The 22,302-nt window shown below is 45.9% G+C and overlaps 1 protein-coding gene across 9 annotated transcripts in view; it reads left to right on the top strand.

The window, feature by feature from the left end:
• raraa (retinoic acid receptor, alpha a) overlaps positions 1-22,302 on the top strand; it is a 136,772-nt gene that overhangs the window by 94,584 nt on the left and 19,886 nt on the right. The window contains exon 1 of one of the 9 annotated variants that reach the window (XM_018664861.2): positions 2,460-3,593. The exons of the other annotated variants lie outside the window; for them this stretch is intronic. Coding sequence (XP_018520377.1) covers positions 3,416-3,593 — 178 coding nt within the window. The 5' untranslated portion in view covers positions 2,460-3,415. Of the gene's footprint in view, positions 1-2,459; positions 3,594-22,302 lie in introns of those variants that run through there. 9 annotated transcript variants of the gene reach the window in all.

Here is a 22,302-nt window from a genome sequence, read left to right as displayed (position 1 = left end):
GTTAGAGGATTGAGACGCAATCTCAGTCTTTCTGGCTTTGCTTTGCACCACAGTACTTTTCCATGTTCTCAGGAGTGTGGTGCTTATTGATGCTGGAACAAGAGCAGCCACCTGGACTGGTGTGTTAATGCTGGCTGAAGTGGCTCTTTTCTATGTGGTCTTTACACAGTTGAAGATGCAATAGACACCATTGACCACTCTTTATATTCATGGCACTGATTTTCAAGTGTACGTCTTTGCACTTATATCATGTGTGTATGTTTGTGACAAATCACTACCAAGTACAGATTGGACTCCACCTGGCACTAAACCAGAGCTCATTTTTCCATTGATGTAATGTAGTACACTCAACCCCTAGACTATCTTCCCTGAGGAGCCCTCTGTTCTCCTTTCTTGCTTCTCCTGTGAAAATAAAAATACCACATTTATTTAAGCTCAGGCGCCGTGATATATTCAGTTTTGTTAAGCAAGACAAAGTGACTTTTGTGTTTAAAAATAAATGTGAGAAAGCTGTGGGAAAAGGACGTTTTTCAGGTCTAATCTTGTATTCTTCTCTCCCGCTCTGTAATAAGCAATGATCAACAGTCTGTTATCTCCCAGCTTGTTTTATGCAATCACAGGGTATTACCCGAGGATGAATGCTCTCCCCTTGGAGAAGAAAACAGAGCCTGGAAAATTAGCATTTTCTGACAGCCATTACTCATAGGGCTAATCCTGTCAAGGAATGTGTGGCTGCACTATCAGCTGAGGCGAGGGGTCTCGGTGGCCCAGGCCTGCACACTGGGCTCTTATCAGGCAGGGTAAACATCGCGGGGGTCTGCATTAAATAAGTGTCACAGTCAGTGGGGGCGGAGCAGACCCCCCTTCCCCCTCCCCCTGCCAGGATCCATGCAGATAATCCCTCTCAAAAACTGTGTTGGTCAGACCCAGCTGTGGCCTGTGGCTCAGGTATGGAGAAATGGGGGGAGGAGAGGCATTGTTCAGGCAGAGGTGTAGATTACAACACAAGTCAACCAGGTTTCTGGCCATGCCCATGTTAATGCAGGTAAAGTTGAAAAGGTTAGATGCCACACTGAGATACCACAGCAGTGCTTAAGACTGCATGTCTACTAGACAGCTGGAGGGAATGGGTGATTTTGCTGTCAAATACAAGTTGTCAGAAACTGCCCTCTCCTCCTCTTGACCTTGTCTGGGGCGTCCTATTCATAATTAAACATGCTTGATATTTTCGTAGATGGTCTTCTAATCAAGACAAAATTTTCACTCTTGCCATCGTCTGGTGAATTCATTCAGTAATAAATATACTGATTATGTGCATATGTCCTCCAACACAGTAACATGTGGGTGCTTGGCCTTAATCTTTAGTTACCACTGAGCATGTGCAGTCAACTTGAGGCAGCAGCTGCCCTCCAGATCACATCACAATCACAGGTCAATGTTTTTCAAAAGCCTCTGTGTCACAACTACAAAAATGAGGCCGCTGATGTGTTTGGTTTTTGGGACTGTGACTTAACTGCCATTGTATTCTTTCAGCTGTGATATTTGCATCTGCTACCTTTGAAAAGGAAATATTCATATCTCTGTGGCTGTGCTGTGATAGCTTTGGTATGGACTCGGGCCTTGTTGATGACACAGCTGCATGTTCCGTAACAAGTTGCAACAATGTTGCATGGAATGTTGCAGAGTAAAGGTGGAGTAACTTTTTATTAGGGAGGTGATGCAACTGTGAAGCAAATCAACTTCCTGAACTTTATTCCAGCTGTAGCTACACTGTGAGAAAAGTTAAGTGACAGTCACTGTGACTGTGCTATCTTTGCTTTTGTAACTTTTATGTATGCTGGGTAAGCTGAGGCGCCTCTCTGGGCAGTGCTGGAGGAAGTGTAATGGTGTTACACCGAGTGTACAAGGTGGGAAACCTTGAATAATGTGGGATGAGAGCGAGCCAGAGAGGCGAATCCGAGTCAGCCCGTGGGTCACCAGGAGGTGAGGCTGCCTACTTCCCTGGGTTCAGGAAAAGTTCAGCCGCATAGCATTAGGCAAATTAGGGAGACAGCGGCTGGGGGAGAAAAAAATGGAGGGGTAGGGACTGATGAGAGCATGGGGGAAAGGGTCAAATTAGTTGAAAAGAGGAGCCCAAATAAAGAGTGAGAACATAGACGGGAACTTCCAGGAAAAAGGGCGAGGGAGATACAGTCTGGCGCAGCACTCATTATGTCCATGAACTCCGTGTAAAGATATGAAAGACTCATTAATGAGCTTATATAACTTAATCGTGTTCTCAAATACGTTCCTATTTAAAGCCCCCGCACCTAAATTTGAGGGAGGGCGACGAGCTCCCTCCCCCCCTGCATCACAGTCCCATGCACGGCCCGTGTTTAGAGAGAGAGAGGGAGATCCGCGGTGACGTCCCTGAAGGGGTTAATCGTAGGAGGAGCGACGCATGAAAGGAGATCTAGGGAAGGCAAGGGGGAGGGGGGGAGCCCAGTGGAGGTGGAGCCAAAGCCCTCAGCTGCTGTGCCTTGTCACATTTCTGCAGAACATGATAGCCGCACGGTTTGGTGTGGGAAATGATTTAGGCTTCTCTCTCTCTCTCTCTCTCGCCAAAATACAAACAAGGCGGTGCTGCGTGTTTTCATGCGAACCTCCTGGATGTTAGAGAGCGGGGCTGTGACCGAGGGAAGCCGCCGCCGGTTGTTGTTGTAGCGGCGCGCGGAGTGGGGAGAGAAACCGGTTCATTTACGGCGCTGACAGGAGTCCACCCACGGCGGGCGCAGACGGGACAACCGACCGTAAACCCGAAGGACAAAACTGCAACTAGACGGAATTCCCTCACATATTTTCGCCCTCTCCGCACCGACACATTTTCTCTGCGCCGTCGACACGGACTTTGGAGATTTGTGTTCTCTTTTCTTGGATTTTAATCGGGTTGTTTTTCTCTTTGTGGCGTGGATACTGCCTCAAATGTTGCTCCGTGTTTGAGCAAGGCCGACGGGACCGATATATTCTACTGAAGTTATTCGGGTCGTTTTCCATTTATTTTATTTTGTGTGTGTGTGCCGTGTTCCTGCGTCGGACACCATGCAGACTGTTCTTTTGAATTATGTTTTCAAATTGAGCGCAGCCGATTAGGCTTTTCCAGACACTGATCAGTCACTCCTCGATCTGGTCTTTGATCAACCCCAGCGCTTGAGGAAGATGCCAAATGTTCAGATGTCCCCGATGTGTTTGGATTTACCACTTTTCCTTCGATTTTAATGCAGTTTCCCACCACGTTTGATCCCCCCTCCCTCAGTTTCTACCTCCGCTGGTGGCGAGCTGAAAACCCCAAGGCTCGTGTGTTCCTGCGTTCGCCACAATAGTTCATATATATTTATATATATTTTGACAATACCCCCCTGCTATCGTCCTGCTCCGTATGATGTATGAGAGTGTGGACGTTGTGGGACTGAACCCCAGCCCGAACCCGTTTTTAATGATGGATTACTACAACCAGAGCAGAGGATGCTTGATCCCGGAGAAAGGACTGGTGCCCGGAGCGCCCCATCCTTACAGCACGTCCATCAGGAACCAGCACTGGAACGGCTCCAATCACTGTAGGTGCCTTTTCCTGCCTCCTCAACTTCATTTCACTAATTGGTGTTCAAGTTAAAGCCTCTGTGACCGTGCGTGCGCATTTAAAGCCTATATGAACAGCGCGTTTTCCATTTTGTTATTATTCAGCCACGCGACAGTTGCGACTAAAATCGTTATTATAAGGCCTTTGTATCTGTGTCACCAGCCTGTTTTCTTTCAATTATTTAAACCCCATAATCTGTGCCAAATAGCGTTGCACGTTATCACCACCACCGAGCTTCATAACTGCATAATATATACTTGACCCACTTTCGGTTCCCTCTTTTCTGCCTCAGTATGCGCCCAGGTTGGGTATGTTTTTTCCTTTTTTTTCCTGAGAAACCTCTGTGAGATTGCGGCGCTCTGATTCAGGCCACGTTATCCAAAAGCCTTTTTTTGCGTTCCTGAAATATGCACTACACACAAACAAGGTTTTTTTCTTTTTATTATTGGAGAGCCATGCCCGCGTTAATCAGATCAAACTTTCCTGCCAGTGTTATCCCCTCTGGTTCCTCTGGTAATCTGGATAGCTGCACCCACAGGCCACACAGTTCCTGAGCAGCACGGCCTCAACAGCATAGATAAGCCTTATTTAATGTCCCAATCAGGCCTAACTAAATGTATTTTTAACTAGTGATTTATATTTAGTAAATCTGGAAACAATTAGAACATCGTGTGCTTTAAAAATTTTATTTGACAGTTTAATGAAAATATATTTATCTTAATATCTTCACATTTTTTACAGTGTCACATACATTATAATATTAGATTAAATATGAAAATGATACTAAAAACACCCAGAAAATAATATTTGTTGCTCATGTGACAAGGAGTGAAGATGTCAGGCCTTTCTGTCATGTCTAAAAATAGCATGTCAGTGTCTCAGTAAGCCTTAGTTTGGATAAGTGATTTAGTCTGTGTTTGTTTGCCGTATAGTTCTCCACCACAGCCGGCCACGGGTGATTTGGGTTTTACTGATACTGTATCTGCCGCAATAAGAGAGAGTTTTATTGCAACAACAAAGTATCACAGAGGCCCTTCCCATTCTTCACCTCAAAGGAGCTGCACTGCACAAAGCTCGGAGCAGGCCCTTTATGGAGGAGGATAGCTCTGTTGTCTTTCACAGCTGAAGGAGCGTAAAAAAGGCAGGAATCTCCATAGGCTCTTAAGGGCCAATTTCCCCCTCGTCTCAAGACTATAGAAAGCATGCGACAAAGGGGAATTCAAACAGGAATTTCTGATGTTTGCAGCAACAACAAAAGCACTCAAAATGGTTTTTGTTTGCGCTGTAATCGTTCCCCCCCTTACTCTCTCTCTCTTTCTGTATTTTTCACTGCTTGTTTTTCCAAGTCAGATGAGATGAGAAATTCCCCCTGATGAAAAAGGACAAGTCTCATCGTCTTTTCTCCTTCAAAGCAGATATCCAGCGAGCTTGGTAGTATTTTATCGGACTGGCCCACTAAACAGCTCTAGTGGCAGCATTGATTCAAACCATGTGAGCTTGTCTGAGGGAGAGTGTGTGTGTGTGTGTATGGTGGGGGGGGGGGTAGGCCCAGGAAAAGACCTCTGATCCCATACTCGACTCCACATTGTTTTGCTCATTGGAGGAGGTGCAGGGGGCAGTGTGTGTGTGTGTATGTGTGTGTGGGTGGCAGTGGCATATCTGCTCTTTGCCTCACTGCTTGAATATAATAAAAAATTTAGTGCACAACCAGGGAGTGGTGGTGGCGGGGATGGGGTGGGGGGGTGTATAAAGTAGAGAGGCACAACATCCGTTAGTGTCATCACGTGGCTGAGAGGCTTATTGGATCATAGGGGTAGAAAACACAACGGACAAAAATGGAGCAAGATTTCTTTTTTTCTTCTTTTTTCTGTTCCTGTTCTTAAGCAGGAATCCAAACCAGCCAGGCTCAAAAGCACGAGGCAGCTCTGAAAACATCTGCTGGCTTTATCTGTCTCTGGCCTTTTTTAAAAACAGAATACTAACTTCACAGACAGTAGTCTCATGGTATGTTATCCTCTGCACGTGGGTTTAGAAACAGATTGCTGGTGGAGTTAAACATTTTTTTTTACCCCCTCAGTGCGTTTCCTTTTTGGTCCTCTGTTTTTTCAACCTCTCCACATTGGATCTAACTATTCATTATAGGCTTTACAGACGAGCTCTCTGGCTCTAAGAGTGCACTCAATGACATCTTCGCTGAAGTGAATCTGGCCTACAAGAGCCTCCTGGACCCATTAAGTGGCTGGGCACACATCCAGATCATATGGATGCTTCATCCCCGATGTTATTAGTTCCTTAAAGATGCAGCCGCTTCAGTTGTTTGACTGTTTTCATCCGGCGGTTTTCAGCACAGGTTTGCCCGGTCACAGGCAGTGTCAGCAAGCTGCTCCTAATCTGGTTATATTCAGAGCAGCAGTGCTGAATCTTTATGGTGCAAAGGCCCCAGCCTTGCAGATTAAATGCACTTGATTTTTCACTGAATGCCTGTCGGAATCCTTACAGCAATTACGGGCTCATGCATGAAAGAATGTGCGTGGCCTTGTTCACATGACTGTCACACACTTAAAAAAAACAGGGGGTATGAAGCAAAGGGGGATTGCATGATGGGCTCAAATACTCGCTAGCCCACAGGCTTCTTGCTCTTTTGTTTTTTTCCTAGGTTGTCACAGTATGAAAGAAAGCGGTCACCAGGGATTTCCATAGAGAGAAGATGAGGCAGAGAGTAGGGCAAGCTTTAGCTAGTTTGTCTTGAGAAGGCAGAGCCTGCCAAGTGGGCTATTGGACACGAATGCTGCATGTCTGAGGGCCAAGTGACTGGCAGCTTAATCTGACTCATGGTTTTTTAAGTGAAGTCCTTTTGCCTACCAGGAGGTGAGGCCCAAGAAAAAAGCAGATGGTATTTTATTGTTTTTTGGTGAAACGCACTGTTAGAGCAGGAGCAATTTTGGGCAATGGGGATTTTTTTTTAAAAGAAAGGAAAAAATAAAAACAAGAAAGTTTGAGCTTTGCTGGTGAGGCGCAAACCCATGGGGGTTTTCTTTTGGCTTTTTGAGAGACTGCAGCATCAGACAGCACAGAGAGAGACTCCCTAATTGTTTGTGCTGTTTAGGCAACAACATGGAAAACTGTGGGTGATGTGTTTGGACTTTGTGCAGGCCAGCAGATTGGTGTTGGCCTTGCGAAAGAAACTGAGAATATCGCCTCCTCCCCCTCCTTATTTATATATGCAGATTTTATTTGGCAAGTGTGTGCTGAGAGTTTGGGAAAAACACAAACAACAGAGAATAAACAGAGAGGCCTGTCCTGTCCCCAAACAGAATTGGCTGGAGTACTGTCAGTTTCTGACGTGGAAGAGGGGATTGTTGTCGTAAACAGCCAGAGAAAGGGGTCATCTATTGAGTCAGAACATAAAGTACCAAATTTATTTTCTTGATCAATCCACTCAGGATTTCTTGGCAAAGCTGCTTACAACTTGAGTAAAAAATTACAGCGTGTGACTTCGTTGCAATGAAGCAGTAATGCAAATCCCAGGTCTTAATACACTGTAGTGTTTGTCCTTTATGTCAATGCCAAATCCCTGAGCTTTATGCTATTTATACTTATGCTATATATTATTTTCTGCATGCTCTTTAAGATACATTTACTTCAGTGCTTTTATGGACAGATGGATGAGAGAATGGGCCTCTCCTCTTGGGGTTTTGTTGATCCCAGCTTGATGGAACTGGCAGGATAGATGGACAGCATTGAGGCAAGGTCCCCAGCTCTTCCAGGGAAGGCAAGCCTCAACCAGGTTGCATATTGCACCACGTCCTCCTAACCCCTTTCAGCCATTGGGGACAGTGATTTAGTAGCTTGAATGTTTGGAACGCTGTGGCAAGTCAGAGTGTGTGTATGAGCGCGAGAGAGAGAGCTCAGTGTGTCCATAGAATCACGTCTGCTTTCACCTTCAGGTGAACATCAATAACACGTTTTGTCATCAAGGTATGTTTGTAATGGCAAAGGGGTGAAGGGAGTTCAGCACTGCTGCCGCCGCTCTCCTGGGAAAGGCCGCAGGGCAGCATTTCACAACCTGCCATCACTCGCTCCCAAAACGGCACCTTGCCACCAACCTTCAGAGCGGTCGCCGCCCTTTTTAATGCGATTCATCATTTACTAAGTAGAGATGCCTTCAGACTTGGATGTTCACCATACCACAAGGTTACCAGGAGCAACAGAGTGACATGTTTTTGATAGTGACCGTCGTTTCAGCCATTTTTTTAAACAGCATAATGAATGGGTGTGGTCCATCACCTTGAACACTGGCAGAGCAGCTGCCTTTTGGACACACACAAACAATGCTGTAGCTGACTGGCAACTTTTATTTCTCCCAGGGGTGGCATATTGCAGTGTCATTCCATATTGAGCATGTCAGAATTTTTTTTTCTGTTTTGACCAAGCATTTTGTTTTCTTTTTCTTTTTCTTTTTTTTTGGCACACATGAACACACGCTCAGACCTACCGATGGGCCCCAGCTTGTTTGTAGAGAGAATTAGCCGGAGGCATCAGTCAGGAGAGCACTGTACACCAGTTTGGTTTGACGCTAAATCCCCAAACAAGGGTTGGTGTACACTGCAAAGCCCACTTTGATGAACAAAGCAGGGCAGACAGAAAAGATCCAGGCAGTGTCATTGATTCATCAGGGCTTAAAGAAGGCAGCTGATTGCAGACACTGTCACAATGGGATTGTAATCTCACTATCAATAATTACATTCTCCCCTGTGTGTCCTGTTACAAACATGAGTGTGAGATACATATATACATACATACATATATGCATACATACATACATACAGACACATACACACACACACACACACATAGGGGTGGGAGGGAGATCGAAACAGTTCAGGTTAAAGGGGGGTTCTGCCCTCTAAAATATTCATAGCTTCTTCATTTAAATCAATTCTGCTCTACGGGGGCAGTCAAGCATCAACTGTCAGAAATTGAGCTGGGCCTGTTGTAATCACTTCTTTACTTATCTCTACAGATGGCTTGTTCGCAATGGGCTCTGCATGGCTAGCTCACCAGCACATTGAGAGAGGCTCTCTCTCTCTCTCTCTCTCTCTCTCTCTCTCTCTCCCCCACTCCCCCCTTCCCATTTCTCCGCCCTATCTCCATGTTTCATCCCCACCCTCTCATAATGGAACACACATAAATTCATCTGGGTATTGAACCGGGGGCATTCATCACCCCAGAATTCATCTGCGAGCCATTTTCATTCCCAAAGTGTCTCCTTTCTCGCTCCCACTTTATCTCTATCTCCCTCTCTGTTTCCCATCTCCATGGTGGCATTCTCCGCATGGCAAGCCTGAGCCGGGCAGTCAGTGTCACGATTAATCTTTAATGCCCGCCTGCCCTAATTTTTCCTCATATTTTACAAGATTTCCTGCCCTCCAACCCCCCTTTTGCCAGCATCCGCTATATATAGAGTGATTACATGGAATGTTGCCTTGTTTCATCAGTTGTGGAGGAGCGCTGCCTGCCTCTGCCTCTCCTGTGCAGCCAGCCACACACTCTCTCAGGCCACTAGCTCTAGGCCAAAGCACAGAGCTGCTGCTGCTTCCACCAACACACTCATCCCCAGTCTCCCTCTGGGGAACTGTGTTAACATCACATGGATGACAACTGTGTACACCTCAAGTAGTTCACGCACAAACACATACATACACACACACACACACACACACACACTGCAATGGAATGCCTGCCTATTTAGAGAGTGGGACAGCCGAGAAAATAGGGTAGAGGTTAGTATGCTAAAAATACAAGAGCCTGGCAGTTCTTCTGCCGTCTGGGCAAAAAATAGCACCGTGTTGCTGCCGTCTCAGTCAACGTTGTTAACTAAGGAGCAGGAGAGAACCCCCCCCCCCAACTCATGTTTGTGTTTTATGAGAGAAACAAGAGGGAGCTCTGAATCACTCAAACTTACCTTATTTATTTGTGCCCACAAAAACAAAGTCCCCCCGGCTACAACTGTGCTTTTAATAAGCTAGCAGGCCAGCTCGTAAGATAGAAGACACATCTCACTGTTTCAGATGATCTCATTGCGGTTAATAACTGGAGTCCTCATTTGCCTGGCTTTCATAATACCCTGTGTTGGTGTCTTTAACAGGCCCCCAGGGTACAAACAAGGCAACTTTTAGAAGAAGATGAGCCTTTTCTGTTTGTTTTGATTTATGGAGGCTTCTTTCTAAAGTAACTTAAGATATCCATATTGTGTATCCTCGCCACTTTGGTTCTCTCTCATGTCATCCTGGCCCAGCCCTGCTCAGCCTGGCTCAGTCAGGTCCCTCCTTGGTGACTCTCAGCTCTTTCTGTCTGGACGCCATTACATTCTCTTTCCCACAGCCCCTTTGTATCATTTCATACTCATTACGTGTCTGGCTGGAGCCCGGCCTCTGACATTTGACTCTTAAAGGCCCACCTGGGACCTGGATGAAATAGACTGCCAACAGTGCAGCGGAGGTGGGAAGGAAGAGTGTAGTGCCGGAGAGTGATGGATAGGGCAACATGTGAAGTGAAGGAGGAGGCAGACGGGCTCAGGTTACAGGACACTTGTTCCCTGTAACCCTGTTTGTGATATTAACATTGTGTGAACTGAGAGATGCCCTGTAGCTGAGCAGCTCCAAACACGTGTAGGTTAAGAGAGGTGAATGAGAGGGGACCGAAACAACTGGATCCTGTTTTTTTATGAATAGAGCCACTGTGTGTTAAAAGGGAGGTATTCCGATATCAAGCACCCCCTTCATTTCAGAGAGACGTATTGTCTGACCTTTGCTGCGACCTGTTGTGTCTTATCTGAGCCATTGTTAGTGAAGTACCTCAGCTGAGAGAGAGAGATAGTTGCTTGGTAGATATCACAATAATTAAGTGGTCGTCTCTGATACTGAGGAGTGCTCATTGTTGCGTGAAAAATAAATATGTCACAACCCTCTTGGCTAAGGCAGGAGCCCTGGTAGGGTTAGGTTGGTGGCCTGGCGGTCTTTCATATCCAGAGACAGTGCGCTAGTTAGGACACAAAAATAAAGCCCTCAGGATGGCAAGGGCCCCTCCTCTCTGGATTAAACTAGACACATAAATGCCTTTGTCTATTCCTCATTCCTAGTCATCTTTTTTCAAAAGCCCTGCTGGCCCGGATGTTCCCTCAGATTTGGAGAAAGGGGCGGGCTGATAGGGAAATATGCAGCCATGCGGCACCTAGAGTGGAGAGGGTACATTCTGTTATTCCGCGGGATTTTTAGCAGTAACCTGAGGAAAGCTTTTTATAGTTGGCTAAAAAGATGAAGGGAAGGCAGGAAAGGGAGTACGAAGAGAGGCATTTGCTCACAAATTTTACAAAAAGGATGGCGGATGAAGGATAGAGAAATCTATATATTTGTTATCATGAGCATACATTTATATTGTTTAGTGCTCCCAACTATGTCATCAAAGCAGAAGCCTCCACTGTGCTTTGTACACATAAAATCAGAAGTACAGGAGCCCTTTGACAGCAAGGATCCCCCCCCCCCTCTTCCATGTCGGCTCTAGCCGGAGAGCTGACTAATGGAAAAGGTGGCAACAGTTTGAACCAGAGTTGTCAAGTGGCACAGCGTGGCGCCCCTGTAGTAACTGCGACCGGCCCCTTCGCTCAGAGCGGTGCTGTTCTGTGCCACCGCCACGATCTGACACCCTGCTTTGCCCTCGCGCCATACGTGGGAAACCTTTGCACAGCGCTGCTGCCACTGTGGCGGTTCCACAATAGAGCTGGATTATTGTGTCTGGGCTGTCAGCACCTCTCAGCTGAAAGAAAACGAGAGGGAGGGAAGGGGGGAGAGAGAGAGAGAGACAGAGAGAGAGAGATATCGCAGGCACCAGGAGAGTAAGGGTGGGGGGCTCCAGGAGAGCTGGCATTTTCAAACAATAATCTCTCTGGAGCCTTTAAAGGGGTTTAATGTCATTTTTGGCCTCTGGATTTTTGCCCTTTTCTCCTTTGAACAAAAAGCAGCGACCAGGGAGGAAAAGAACAAGGAAATATGTAGAGGGAGAGAACAGACAGAGAGAGAGGGAGAGTGAGAGAGAGAGGTTTACTTGGCTGAGTGACTGATATTATTAGTGTTCTAGTATGACTGATGGAGACTTGGCCTGCATCCAGTGGCTGCCAACAGGCCAGTGTTGGCAAATTGAGTCTGGTACAGAATGACCTATATTAAAGCATTTCTCTTTATCTTTCCTGTCTCTTTATCCATTCTTCACTCCTTATATTTTGTATCAAGTGTCATGATGAGACAAGACAAGACAAGTTTTTCAGCTGTTTTTTTCTTAATGACCTTAATATGTGTTGACCATTTGTGTTGGAAAAATTTGTTTCCACTGTCCAGGCTCATCACTTTTTAGCTTGCTCAGAATTGAGACATTTAAAGCTATAGAGATGTTAAAAATTGCAGGGCAGATGGGTGGCAGCTTACATGAAGCCAACCAGTGCTTTTTAGCCAGTACCTCGCGTGCAATCTGCATGGCTGCCCAAATTTGCTCCTTCTGGCTACAGGCACGAGTGGCAACACTAATCTTCCTTCCCCGGTGTGAATTATGGATTGGATGTAATGCAGCGATTAGACGCACACACCTACACACATGTCCTTGTGTCACAGTGGTGACCGGTGAGGTTCCCTCCTCCACTGAGAAAGGGTTTTCCCTGGCTGTACATGAAAGTCTAGCCTACGGTGCTACTCCCTAACCTGGCCACCCAGCCTCGTCTTTCCCCTCGCGCTTCTCACCTCTAATCAACCTCCATAGCTACATACATCCTGAAGCTACCGAGAGATGAAATCCGCTCTTGCACATTCACTTGCTAAAGCCTTTCATGGCTGTAATCCCCAACACCAGGAGGAGATGCATGGGAATCTTGGTCAGCTGACTTTAAAGAGGCAGGGATGGAAGCGGGAAACCCACACCAAGGTTGAAGCCTACCCCTCCTCACCCCCCAGCCCCGTTCCCTAAAGCCTGCTGGGATGCTCCTTGGGCTTGACATACCCAACCCCACCTGCCCTTGCTGCTCAGCGGGAAGCTTCATCACCGGCTTCCCCCGTGCTGGCCTACTTGGGACTGTTTGATCTCATTGTGGAAGCAGGGCGAGCTTGCCCGCTTGCCTGGCAGGCAGAGAGAGCTCCTTGATGCTGAGGGTTGGGGAGGTGGAGCAGGCTTCAGTGGAGAGGCTTAATAACTGTATTAACATCGGTGGCTCCCTCAGGACCTACGCCTACACAGCAAGGGGGGTGGGGGGGTATAGCACTGTGAAGCCAGCCTCTCTCACTTTTAATGCTCTGCCCTAATTTTCTCTTGTTATCTTTGAAGTAGCAAGTCATTTCAGTGTGATTTATAAATCAACATATACATACATATCAACATAAACACTGCATCGTTCTCTCTCTGTCCTTTCTGTCTGCATCACTGTCACACATTTCTCATTTTCTTACTATGATGCTTCCATTTGCACTTGTAACACTTGTTTCACTTACTGTAACACGACTTTCTTGACATCTCCTGCGTGTCAGCCTCTCCCGGTTTGACTCCCTTTTCTAGATTATCATCCACTCTCCTATGCCGGCTGTCTACTTATTCAGTACAGATTGACATTAGTGTTGTTGTTCCATCTCAACTTCCCATTCATCACACCAATCACGTTGCTTTACATACGTATGTGTAATATTCCAATGAATTTTGAATCTGAAGTACTCTACTCTTTCCTCACCTGTGTGTGTCGCTATTCATGACGGTCCCCCTCATCCCCTTGAATTATACATTGGAAACTCTTGAATAATTGATGGCCCCCACTTAGCTTAATGGACAGAGTTAACTGTGAGAGGCGTGCGTTCCTGCTTGCCGTGGAACTGGGTCGCAATAAATGGCACCCAGTCAAACCCCTGAGGGTCATAACGAGGCCCCTGGTCACAAGGCCGAGAGACCGAAGCAGTCGGCAGGGGCCAGCCGGGGTTAACTGGACCCCAGAGGGAAAGAGGACAGGAGGGAGAAGTGGGAGTGTTAACACCAAGCTCACCTGAGGGCTCAGCTCAGGTTACTTCCAGTCAATGTGTTGTTTTTTGGCAGGCGTGCCTCCTAGTGTGTGCATAGGGAGTAAGCATGCATGCAAACATACATATTGTCTTTTTACATTAGTATTTTTTCACACACACATGCACTTACAGGTGTTGGGGGCATTGTTGACTCTCACACATGGACACACAGTGTTTGCTTCATGTGTTCCTTATAAATAATCATCTGCTGTGGTATTAACTGCCTTTGACAAACAAACTTGTAGACTATCTATGTACCAGGGCCATATTTGAAGCATTAATATTATTGCTGCTTTGCAAAAAAATAAAAGTAGTATTTAATGTAGTGATAATCTTGAGCTCACGTAAAAAATGTTTGTATCCCTAAGAAATGTATTTATTCTGTGCAAGAGATCACCTTTTTTTTTTAGATTGACACAGTAGGGGAAGATCAACATTGTCTCACTAAAATCAGTCCACTGACTGGTGGGCAGCCATATCACAGGAAATGGTGTGTTTGAGTGTGTGTCTCTATGTGAGTGTGTGATGATCAAATGGCTCCCCCCAGGCTACACTGAAAGGTCAGGGATCCATGCAGGAAATTAGTGTCTGTGGAGGCATAGACAACACACACACACATGCACACAAAGACACAGAGAGGAGGGAAAAGCACAAACCATACCCGAGGAAGCTAAACATGTCCTTCATTAAATTCTAGTAACATCCCACTGCGTTCCCTTGATGACGCCGCCTGCTCTCATCAGCCATTTTTCCTAAGCACGGAGCTAAGTTAACCTCCCGGTGCTATCGACAAGCACCTCGCTTCTTATTTTTTTTTATTTCTTTTGCATTAGCGCTGACACTAAAGACAAATGAGTCTGCCTCCCTCCGCCCACCCGTTCTCCCCCTCACTCTGCCCAAATCTTCTACTAAGGAGCCCCCTGACACTACACATCAGACAGCTTTATCAAATGTGTGTCATCAGTCATCATTAGGGGGCATGAGCAGGAGAGCAGTGGCTAGCCTTACAGTGTTGAAGCTAAGTCGTTTAAAGCTGCCATTATCATCTTTGGTGGATTCAGCCACATGATATTATGCAGAGGACTTGGGTCAGGTGTACAGCCAAGTAGGTCACCATCATAGACTGCTGTTTAAGCCAGTGAATCTGAAGAATAACGTCCATATGTGTGTAGATTCATCAGAGTGGTTGTTTTGTTTCTGTCCCATTGATGTGCAGCTAGCTTGTTTTCCTCTGCGTCTGGCTATTCTAAATATGTCAGCTGTCTCCTAGAGGTCTTTAGGCCATTTTAACCCCTGTGCTGACCTAGTAAACCCCCTGAGTCCTGGCATCACTGAGCTCTTTAACGGACTAGTGACAGGATAATTGCCCGCTCGCTGCATCTTCTTGTCCACACCCTCACAAATACCTCCACTTACATCCACAATAATGTGCTTTCAACTCTAAATCCTGACATTGGTACTTTGAGCTAATTTATGAAGGGAACTGTTGTCATTATGGGTTTCATGTACAGTAGAGGAATGCACCTCAGCCTGCTGAGGCTTGAAGGCAGAGGTAAATTACAAGCAAGTTTAACTATTAGCTCTAACTCACACTGACGAGTACATGAAGTGACAAACCTAAATGGGACTCTGGATTGTTTTTTTAGAGAAAACAGCCGGGATGAGAAGGCACATTATTTAGCATCGTTGAGCACACTCACTCGAGTCACGCACACGTTGCACTCGCGACCTCTCCCCCACTTCCAGTGTCATGCTCCTGCTCTGAAGTTGAGGAGATCAAACCCTCGTAATCTATTCCCCTGTGATTGACTATTGTGTTATCCGCAGAGAGGGAGAGAGAGGAGGGGAAAGAACATGGGTCGAGAGAGGCGGTTTAACATGACAAAGCCTGTCCCTGGTGATCCCTCTCTTCGCTTCCCCAGATCCTCATGAGCCTCTTCACTTTCTCCCCTTTTCTCTTGATCCCTTGTTCCCCCCCTTTTTTCCTCTCCACCTCCTCCTGGCTTCTCCAAGTCCATTTTGGCCCTCTAATGCAAATAGCCCTTTGCACCCTCCATATTTATGACCTGCTTCCTCTGCCGTTGAATATGCGCTTAAGAACTGCGGGCCTTGAATGCTGCCAGTCACATTGGATTAGCCAGTATCAATGGGCAGATAACCTCTCTGTTAGTGTGAGTAAAGAGCAAACACTCGAGCATATGCATTCATGAAGGTCTTTTGGCCTTCAAACACTGAGGCACTGTGTGTGGCACTCAGCCCAAAAAAGATGAATAGAGTCTGGTTAATGTGTGTGGATGTAATTTCAGGGCCGGCGGACACAATCATGGTGTATTCAATATATTCAATGCATTTTCCAGTATTTCTTCACCTGTGATTGTTTTTAAATGCTGAGGGCAGAAATGTGTTCATGATCTCTCCACTAATGTAGATCATCTGTCCCAAACCTTTCAACTCCAATGTTCTTAAAAGACACACGCTCACAACCTCTCTTCTGTTTTTATTTCTTGACCAGCACTTCTCTTTTCAAGGTCACAGGATTATTTTCAGGCCTCTGACCCCCTGGACTCCTTATTACTGCTTGCTTGTAATGTCGTTGACCTCTGAGTTTATGGGAATGGAGGGAATTGAAGCTTATTTGCCTGTTGCACTCACTCTAAGTGGCTCTGGGAAAGAGCAGCAGCCAGATGACTAAAATGTTAACCTTCAAGGCTTTTGTTAGACCACACAGTGAGTTTCTGGATTGGCTAGGCCCAGGTTTAGTATTGCTTTGGCACTTTCTGGCTCCTAGTATGCATGAGTGCGGTTTGTTATCGCAGGAAGGGGAGAAGCATGCACGCAGTCGTCCTCTCACGCACAATTCCATAATTAACCAGTGCAGGCACTCTGTAAAAGAGAGGCTTAATGTTTCATGAAGCCGTTTTCACAGTCTGAGCAGTAACATTAAAGACCGGTTTCTAAAAGGCTGCGGTTTTCACTTGTCTGTATGTCTTTTCTCGTTATGATCTAATGATGACCTTGATCTTGAATTATGTGTCATAAGATATCAACTGTACATCGCTCCAGGAAGGGTGTATAAATGAAGTCTCAGAGAGTTGACAAAGGGGTGGGGGGTTACACTGTCACACTTTCTCACTCTGAAAACTGTGTCTAGAAGCAAACGTGCAGCTTTTTATTTCGAATTGTTTGTCTTGCGTGTCACAGTCCTCCCCCAATCCTGTCTTTCAGCTCAGCTCCTCATTCTCCTCAGATGCTCTCTCCTCCCCTCTCTCTTTATCAGCCCCTGTTCCTCTTGCAGCTTGTCTCATGCTGCTCCTCTCCCTTGCCCTCCCTCTGCCTCTTAATGTGGATCAGGCATGTCACTCAGCTGATAGTATGCAGCTGCTGTATGTGTGTGTGATCAGCTTGTGAACCAAAATTCATGTTTAATGACAAATTTGCTTTGGGCTAACACTGACGGTATATATTCATTGTTTAGATTAGCCTTGGTAAAAAAAAAAAAAAAAAGAGGCTAATTGCTAATCATGCAGGACAACACTTGAAACATTTATCTCTGCACAAGAAAAGCACATATTCTTTGACACCACAGCCTGTCAGACCATCTGAACAGACCTGCCATGTACCAACTGCATGTTCAGAATCCTTACCTTGAAGACTTGTCTACACATTTTCTCATTTTCGCACACACTCTTCCAATGCGTACCATGTTTTACAGTGCTCGCGTTCACCCCCTTAGTATGAAATGTGTTATCGGCAGCTGAAACACACCGTTGTGTCCTGTCCACATCCTGGCATTCTCTGACCAACACGGGCTGCCTTTTGCCCTCCTTGTGCCCACCACCATGTCCCGCACCATCAGCTCATGCCAAATATCTCTGGTCGCCCCGGAGCAAGTGCCAACTCACATAGTCCCACTGTCAGTCAGCAGGCATAGACAGCTGCTGGGTAGAGTTACATGGTGTTACTCAGCGTTGTTGCCAGGGAACTTGTGGTTCTTTACTGCAATAAAGCTGTCTTTGGATGTTTTTTATGTTTCTTTTTTTTCTCAATTAGATCTATAAACATTGGAGCACTCATCGGATTTATGGAATTTATTTGTGGTTTAGATGTTGTGTGTATTCTGTATTCATCAGGAGACTCATAGTTAGCTGTACCAAAGGCTCACATGTGGCAGCATAGAGCAGCTAACATGAAGTTGCAGCTCCAAGTCTAGCCCCCTCCAGACCTCACCTTTGCCATCTGCTTGATTATTTGCTGCCCCTCCTCCCGCTTCCCCCCCGCGCTCTAGTTTGTCCACACATGTTCTCAGTTCCATCTCCATTTGCTGGGGCTGCAGTGATAGCAAAACCTGGTGTGTTGTTATTTCAGAGGCCTGGCAGCGTGGAGAGGGAAGTTATCTTGGGCCCCTGGAGAAGGGCTTGGGAACATTGTGGGGCCTGCTGGGCTGATAAAAACCAGGCCTGGCCTAGACAAGAACATGCTGATGTTCACATGCACAGGCTATCATGCAAGTATACGGTACATATCACACAACGTGGTCTCAGATATACAAACAGACAGACGCACACATTTGCAAATATTTACAGTTTTGTTGGTTGTGTTTCCAAAAGCAATCGAACAGAGGAAAATGCATGCATTGAGTGTCACATGTTCCTATATACCCATACAAACAACTACACCTAAGTCCCCACACCTCACCCAGATGTAAAGATGCCATAAATTACTCCTGCTAAACACAACCTGGTGTTTTCCCCACCTCTGGCCCAAGACAAACACCACCATTTCCTGGTGAGATCGTCCTACCAGGCAAGAAAGACTCCTTACCCCTGCACCGCTTTGCCCTTCGGCCTCTGCTCGGACCCTCATCTATCACTCACGTATGTGTGTGTTTTTCTTGCCCCAACACCCTACACAGGGGAGTTATTTGGCCCCAATTTGGGCGCTATCCATCAAAATTTTGTGTCGCAGCCAGTGTTGCCTTCAAACATACTGCTCAGCCCTTAAAGAACCCAGGCTGTCACATTCATTTCTGCTCTCTCTGCAAAACTTGAATATCTGCAATGGTTGCAAAACAGCAGGCTGTCATTTCTCTGAAACGTAGACCCAACATACACTCAAGTGGAAGTGACATGTCATTTGCCATAGAACATTATATTAGAATCAGATTAAGCTCTCAGTTTGAGCCATGTCCCTTCTTATTTTACACTAGGAGCCTCATGGTGTAAAATCTATGTATTAAAAAAATATTATGACTTTGTTAGAAACCATACCTCATCCCAAGCATTTTTTCCCCCCCAAAAAATGGTGGTACTATGCAACACTGTATGTTCCTTTTTTCTTTTTTTTTTGCTTGGAAACTGATCATTATCCTAACTCATGATAGCACTCTGTATCTCTGGGCACCCAACCCCCACAGTCTCCCATCCTCTCTCTCTCTCCCTCTCTCTACCTACATTGAGAGTGCAAGATCAACATGCAGCAGCTTAGGTGGAGCACAACCAGGCAGGGGGATCCTCAGTAATCCTCCTAACTTGCCCTCACTGAAACACACACACAAACACATTTGTACGCCATATTGTGCATGATACAACAAACAAATCAACAATCTGTAAGGCAATAAAATACCATATTTGGTATTAAATAATTTCCCCTATTCTAAAATCCCACCAGTGATGCATCTTGATTTATTTGCATCTTTAGGTGCAACATGACTCAAATATTGACATTCCAGTGTCATATACTTTTGCTGCCTTTTCCGGCTGTGGGTGGCATGATGAGCATCTTGATGCTTTAAAAGTATAAATGAGACTACTTTGCAAACAGCCTACAGCTGCGAGACAGACTGTTTGTTTGTGATGATAATAGTGTCATGGAAACAGGATTAATGTTTCCAAGCCCTCTACCAAGAAAATTGCTGATTGATTTCTTCAATTCAGCAAGCTGATAGTTTACCCAGTCAATGTGTAACTTCAGCTCAGTGCACGATATATATGTGGAAATTTGTTGGTGGTTGATGGTGACAGTAGTCAGAAGTCAGTTCTTCAGTGTTGAATCCACTGCCCCTTAAAGTTATAGGAATCACCTTTGGCAAGGATGGACGGAAGGACTCAGGAAGTGAAAGAGGACTTCCTGTGACTTGCCGCATTGAATAGGATGTAAGACGTAGAGAGCATGAGGTGGAAAAGAATGTCAGACTCAGGGGACAGGTAGAAATAAGGGGAAGATGAAGGTGGAAAGTGATGGGATATGGGTGGGTGGGGAGGGGGTGGAAAGGCTGGATTTAGTTACAGTGAATATGGGAGGCGTGAGGCTCACTGTCTGCTCTCCTGCCCCATGTTAACCTCCACTGGCTCTCTCCTTCCCGTGTGTGTCTGTGTGTTTTTTCACTTATGCCTGTCTGCCCTGCCGCCAGATTCCTCCCCCTCTCCCATCCAGTAACTGTTCACACTCTGTGTTTGAACACAAACACACCCCACTGTCGCTCTCCTTACAGCTGTCAGTCGGTGCGTGCCTGCTAGTGTGTGATCGTGCACGCCCGCCTACCCATTCACCCCTTATCCCCAGCTCATATTCAGATGGCGTGCGCGCCTATGCTGTCAGTAATCAGTGTGTAGCCAGCCAGCGAACAGAGGCCCATCCATTTTCAGCGGAGACCTGTTATGACGCTTTGTTAGAGAATGGCAGGATTTCCCTGTAAGCAAGGAAATAGTCCCATTTCCCCTTCAGTAATTGAAAAGTGCTGACAAAGCATTCCCGTGTGTGTGTGTATGTGTGGTTTTCCCTGCTGCTTATCCACATTCCTGACATGGAAACCAGAAATAAAGCCTGAATATTTAGCAAAAGTCAAGCTCTATGCAAGAATGATGCGTTTCTCTGCTCGCTTGTTGGTCTATTTCACTGCACATAAAAGCGCTTAAGTTGCTGCCAGTCGTTTTTATGGACATGCATGATACATTGGCCTGCAACTCCCAGGGTTTTTGCAAGGCGGTCTCCATCCCTGGGGCTGTTCCAATGGCCATCCCACTTCATTATTTTAAGCAGACTTCAAAGCAAGCCTTAATGTAGCAGCCTGTGGTATGGTGGTCTGTCTGTTGTCTCTTCTCCTGCACACTCACTGCATGGAAAGACAAATGGACCTCTATATGTTCTTCCATGTATCTTACACATGGCAAGCATGTGTGTGTGTGTGTGTGTGTGTACGTATGGTGCATGTGAGTGTGTCCAAATAACCTAATAGAAGCCAGGGCAACACAATGGCCCGTGATTGAGTAGGATTCAGTAAAGTGGAGGACACTGTCAAAGCCCTCCCTTTCCTCCTTGATCCCTCTGCCTTCATTTTCTCAAGCTCTTTTTACCACAATCCAGCCAGCCAGCCAACCAGCCAGCCTGCTAATGTAGTTAGCTTCCCTCTAATGATGGTGAAATCTCATTAATATGCTTCACAGCTGGGCCCAGTAACCAGTGGGGATGAAGGTAATCAAATCTCAGAGGACTAACCTAGAGCTGAACCTCAAGAACTACTCAGCAGCACTGGGCCGAGACATCCCAGGGTCTGGAGGCTTGATAATAGCCGGTGGGCTTATGTGTGAGTGTGTGTGTCTTGGTCTGTGGTCTTTATGGTTGTGATGCCTTTGAAGTGCTGATGTTAGCCAGGCTATCTTGTGTCAGTATTACAGCTCGGGCTAGTTCATCATCAGAATAGGTTTCATTTCAGCCTTGTGCATATTTGTCCATTTAAGTCTAGTCATGCGGTAATTGCTTATGGAGGATGTGGCTGTGAGGGCGCGGCTTCACTTTAAGTGCACTTGTGGCTCGTGATGTATGCAAAGCGAATCTGAAGAGCAGCATTACAGAGCACTCACACTTGAACCTAATTAAATCACCGGTGCTTTGGTTCTGAGTTTGAGAACACCACAGCATGCTACATTAAGCTATTAAGATATCTGGGGGCTGCGCATGCACATACTTCAATACACACACACACACACACACACACAGTGTGTCTATAATACTTGTGTGTTGGTTTTATGAGATAAATCTGTTGTTAATTTACTGCTAACTTACATATTGTAATTGACCAATTATTAAGAGGAACAATCATTTTTAATACTTTACATTACTTTAAATGTGCCAGAGTTGAAAGGCCAGTTTTCAGTCATCATCAGTGGTCAGATGTTACACAGACACAACCTCCTTTAAGTGTCAGCTTTGTTTCCGCTGCTTACACCTGACGGCCTGTGCTGTTTATTCCCACTTCTGGGACTGGTCTGACAACATACCAGGGCTGCAGACTCAAATCCATCCTTGTTTCTGGTTAGCAACAATTGCAGTGACCATATGGTTTGTGTGGTTTGTTTTTCACCTTCTCACCAAAGTACAATAGATTCCTTATCAGTACCTCCTTACTGTTTTTCATTTGAACATTATTTTTTCAGGGTTTGCGGGTTCTTGTGCCCTGTATCCCCAAGCAAACCAGGGCGATTTGTCTATTCATGCTTGCTCTCACTCTTTCTCTCTTGGCTGAAAGAGTGATATTCTAGCTGTAGCTCATGTATTAGTTACTGTGGTGATTTTGCAGGCACTGGAGGGGCTCCGGCCTGGAAA

The sequence above is a fragment of the Lates calcarifer genome, linkage group LG23, assembly GCF_001640805.2.
Source record: "Lates calcarifer isolate ASB-BC8 linkage group LG23, TLL_Latcal_v3, whole genome shotgun sequence".
Lineage (NCBI taxonomy): Eukaryota > Metazoa > Chordata > Actinopteri > Centropomidae > Lates > Lates calcarifer.
The sequence above is the reverse complement of the archived record's forward strand: the minus strand, read 5'-3'. Positions and strand labels throughout refer to the sequence as shown.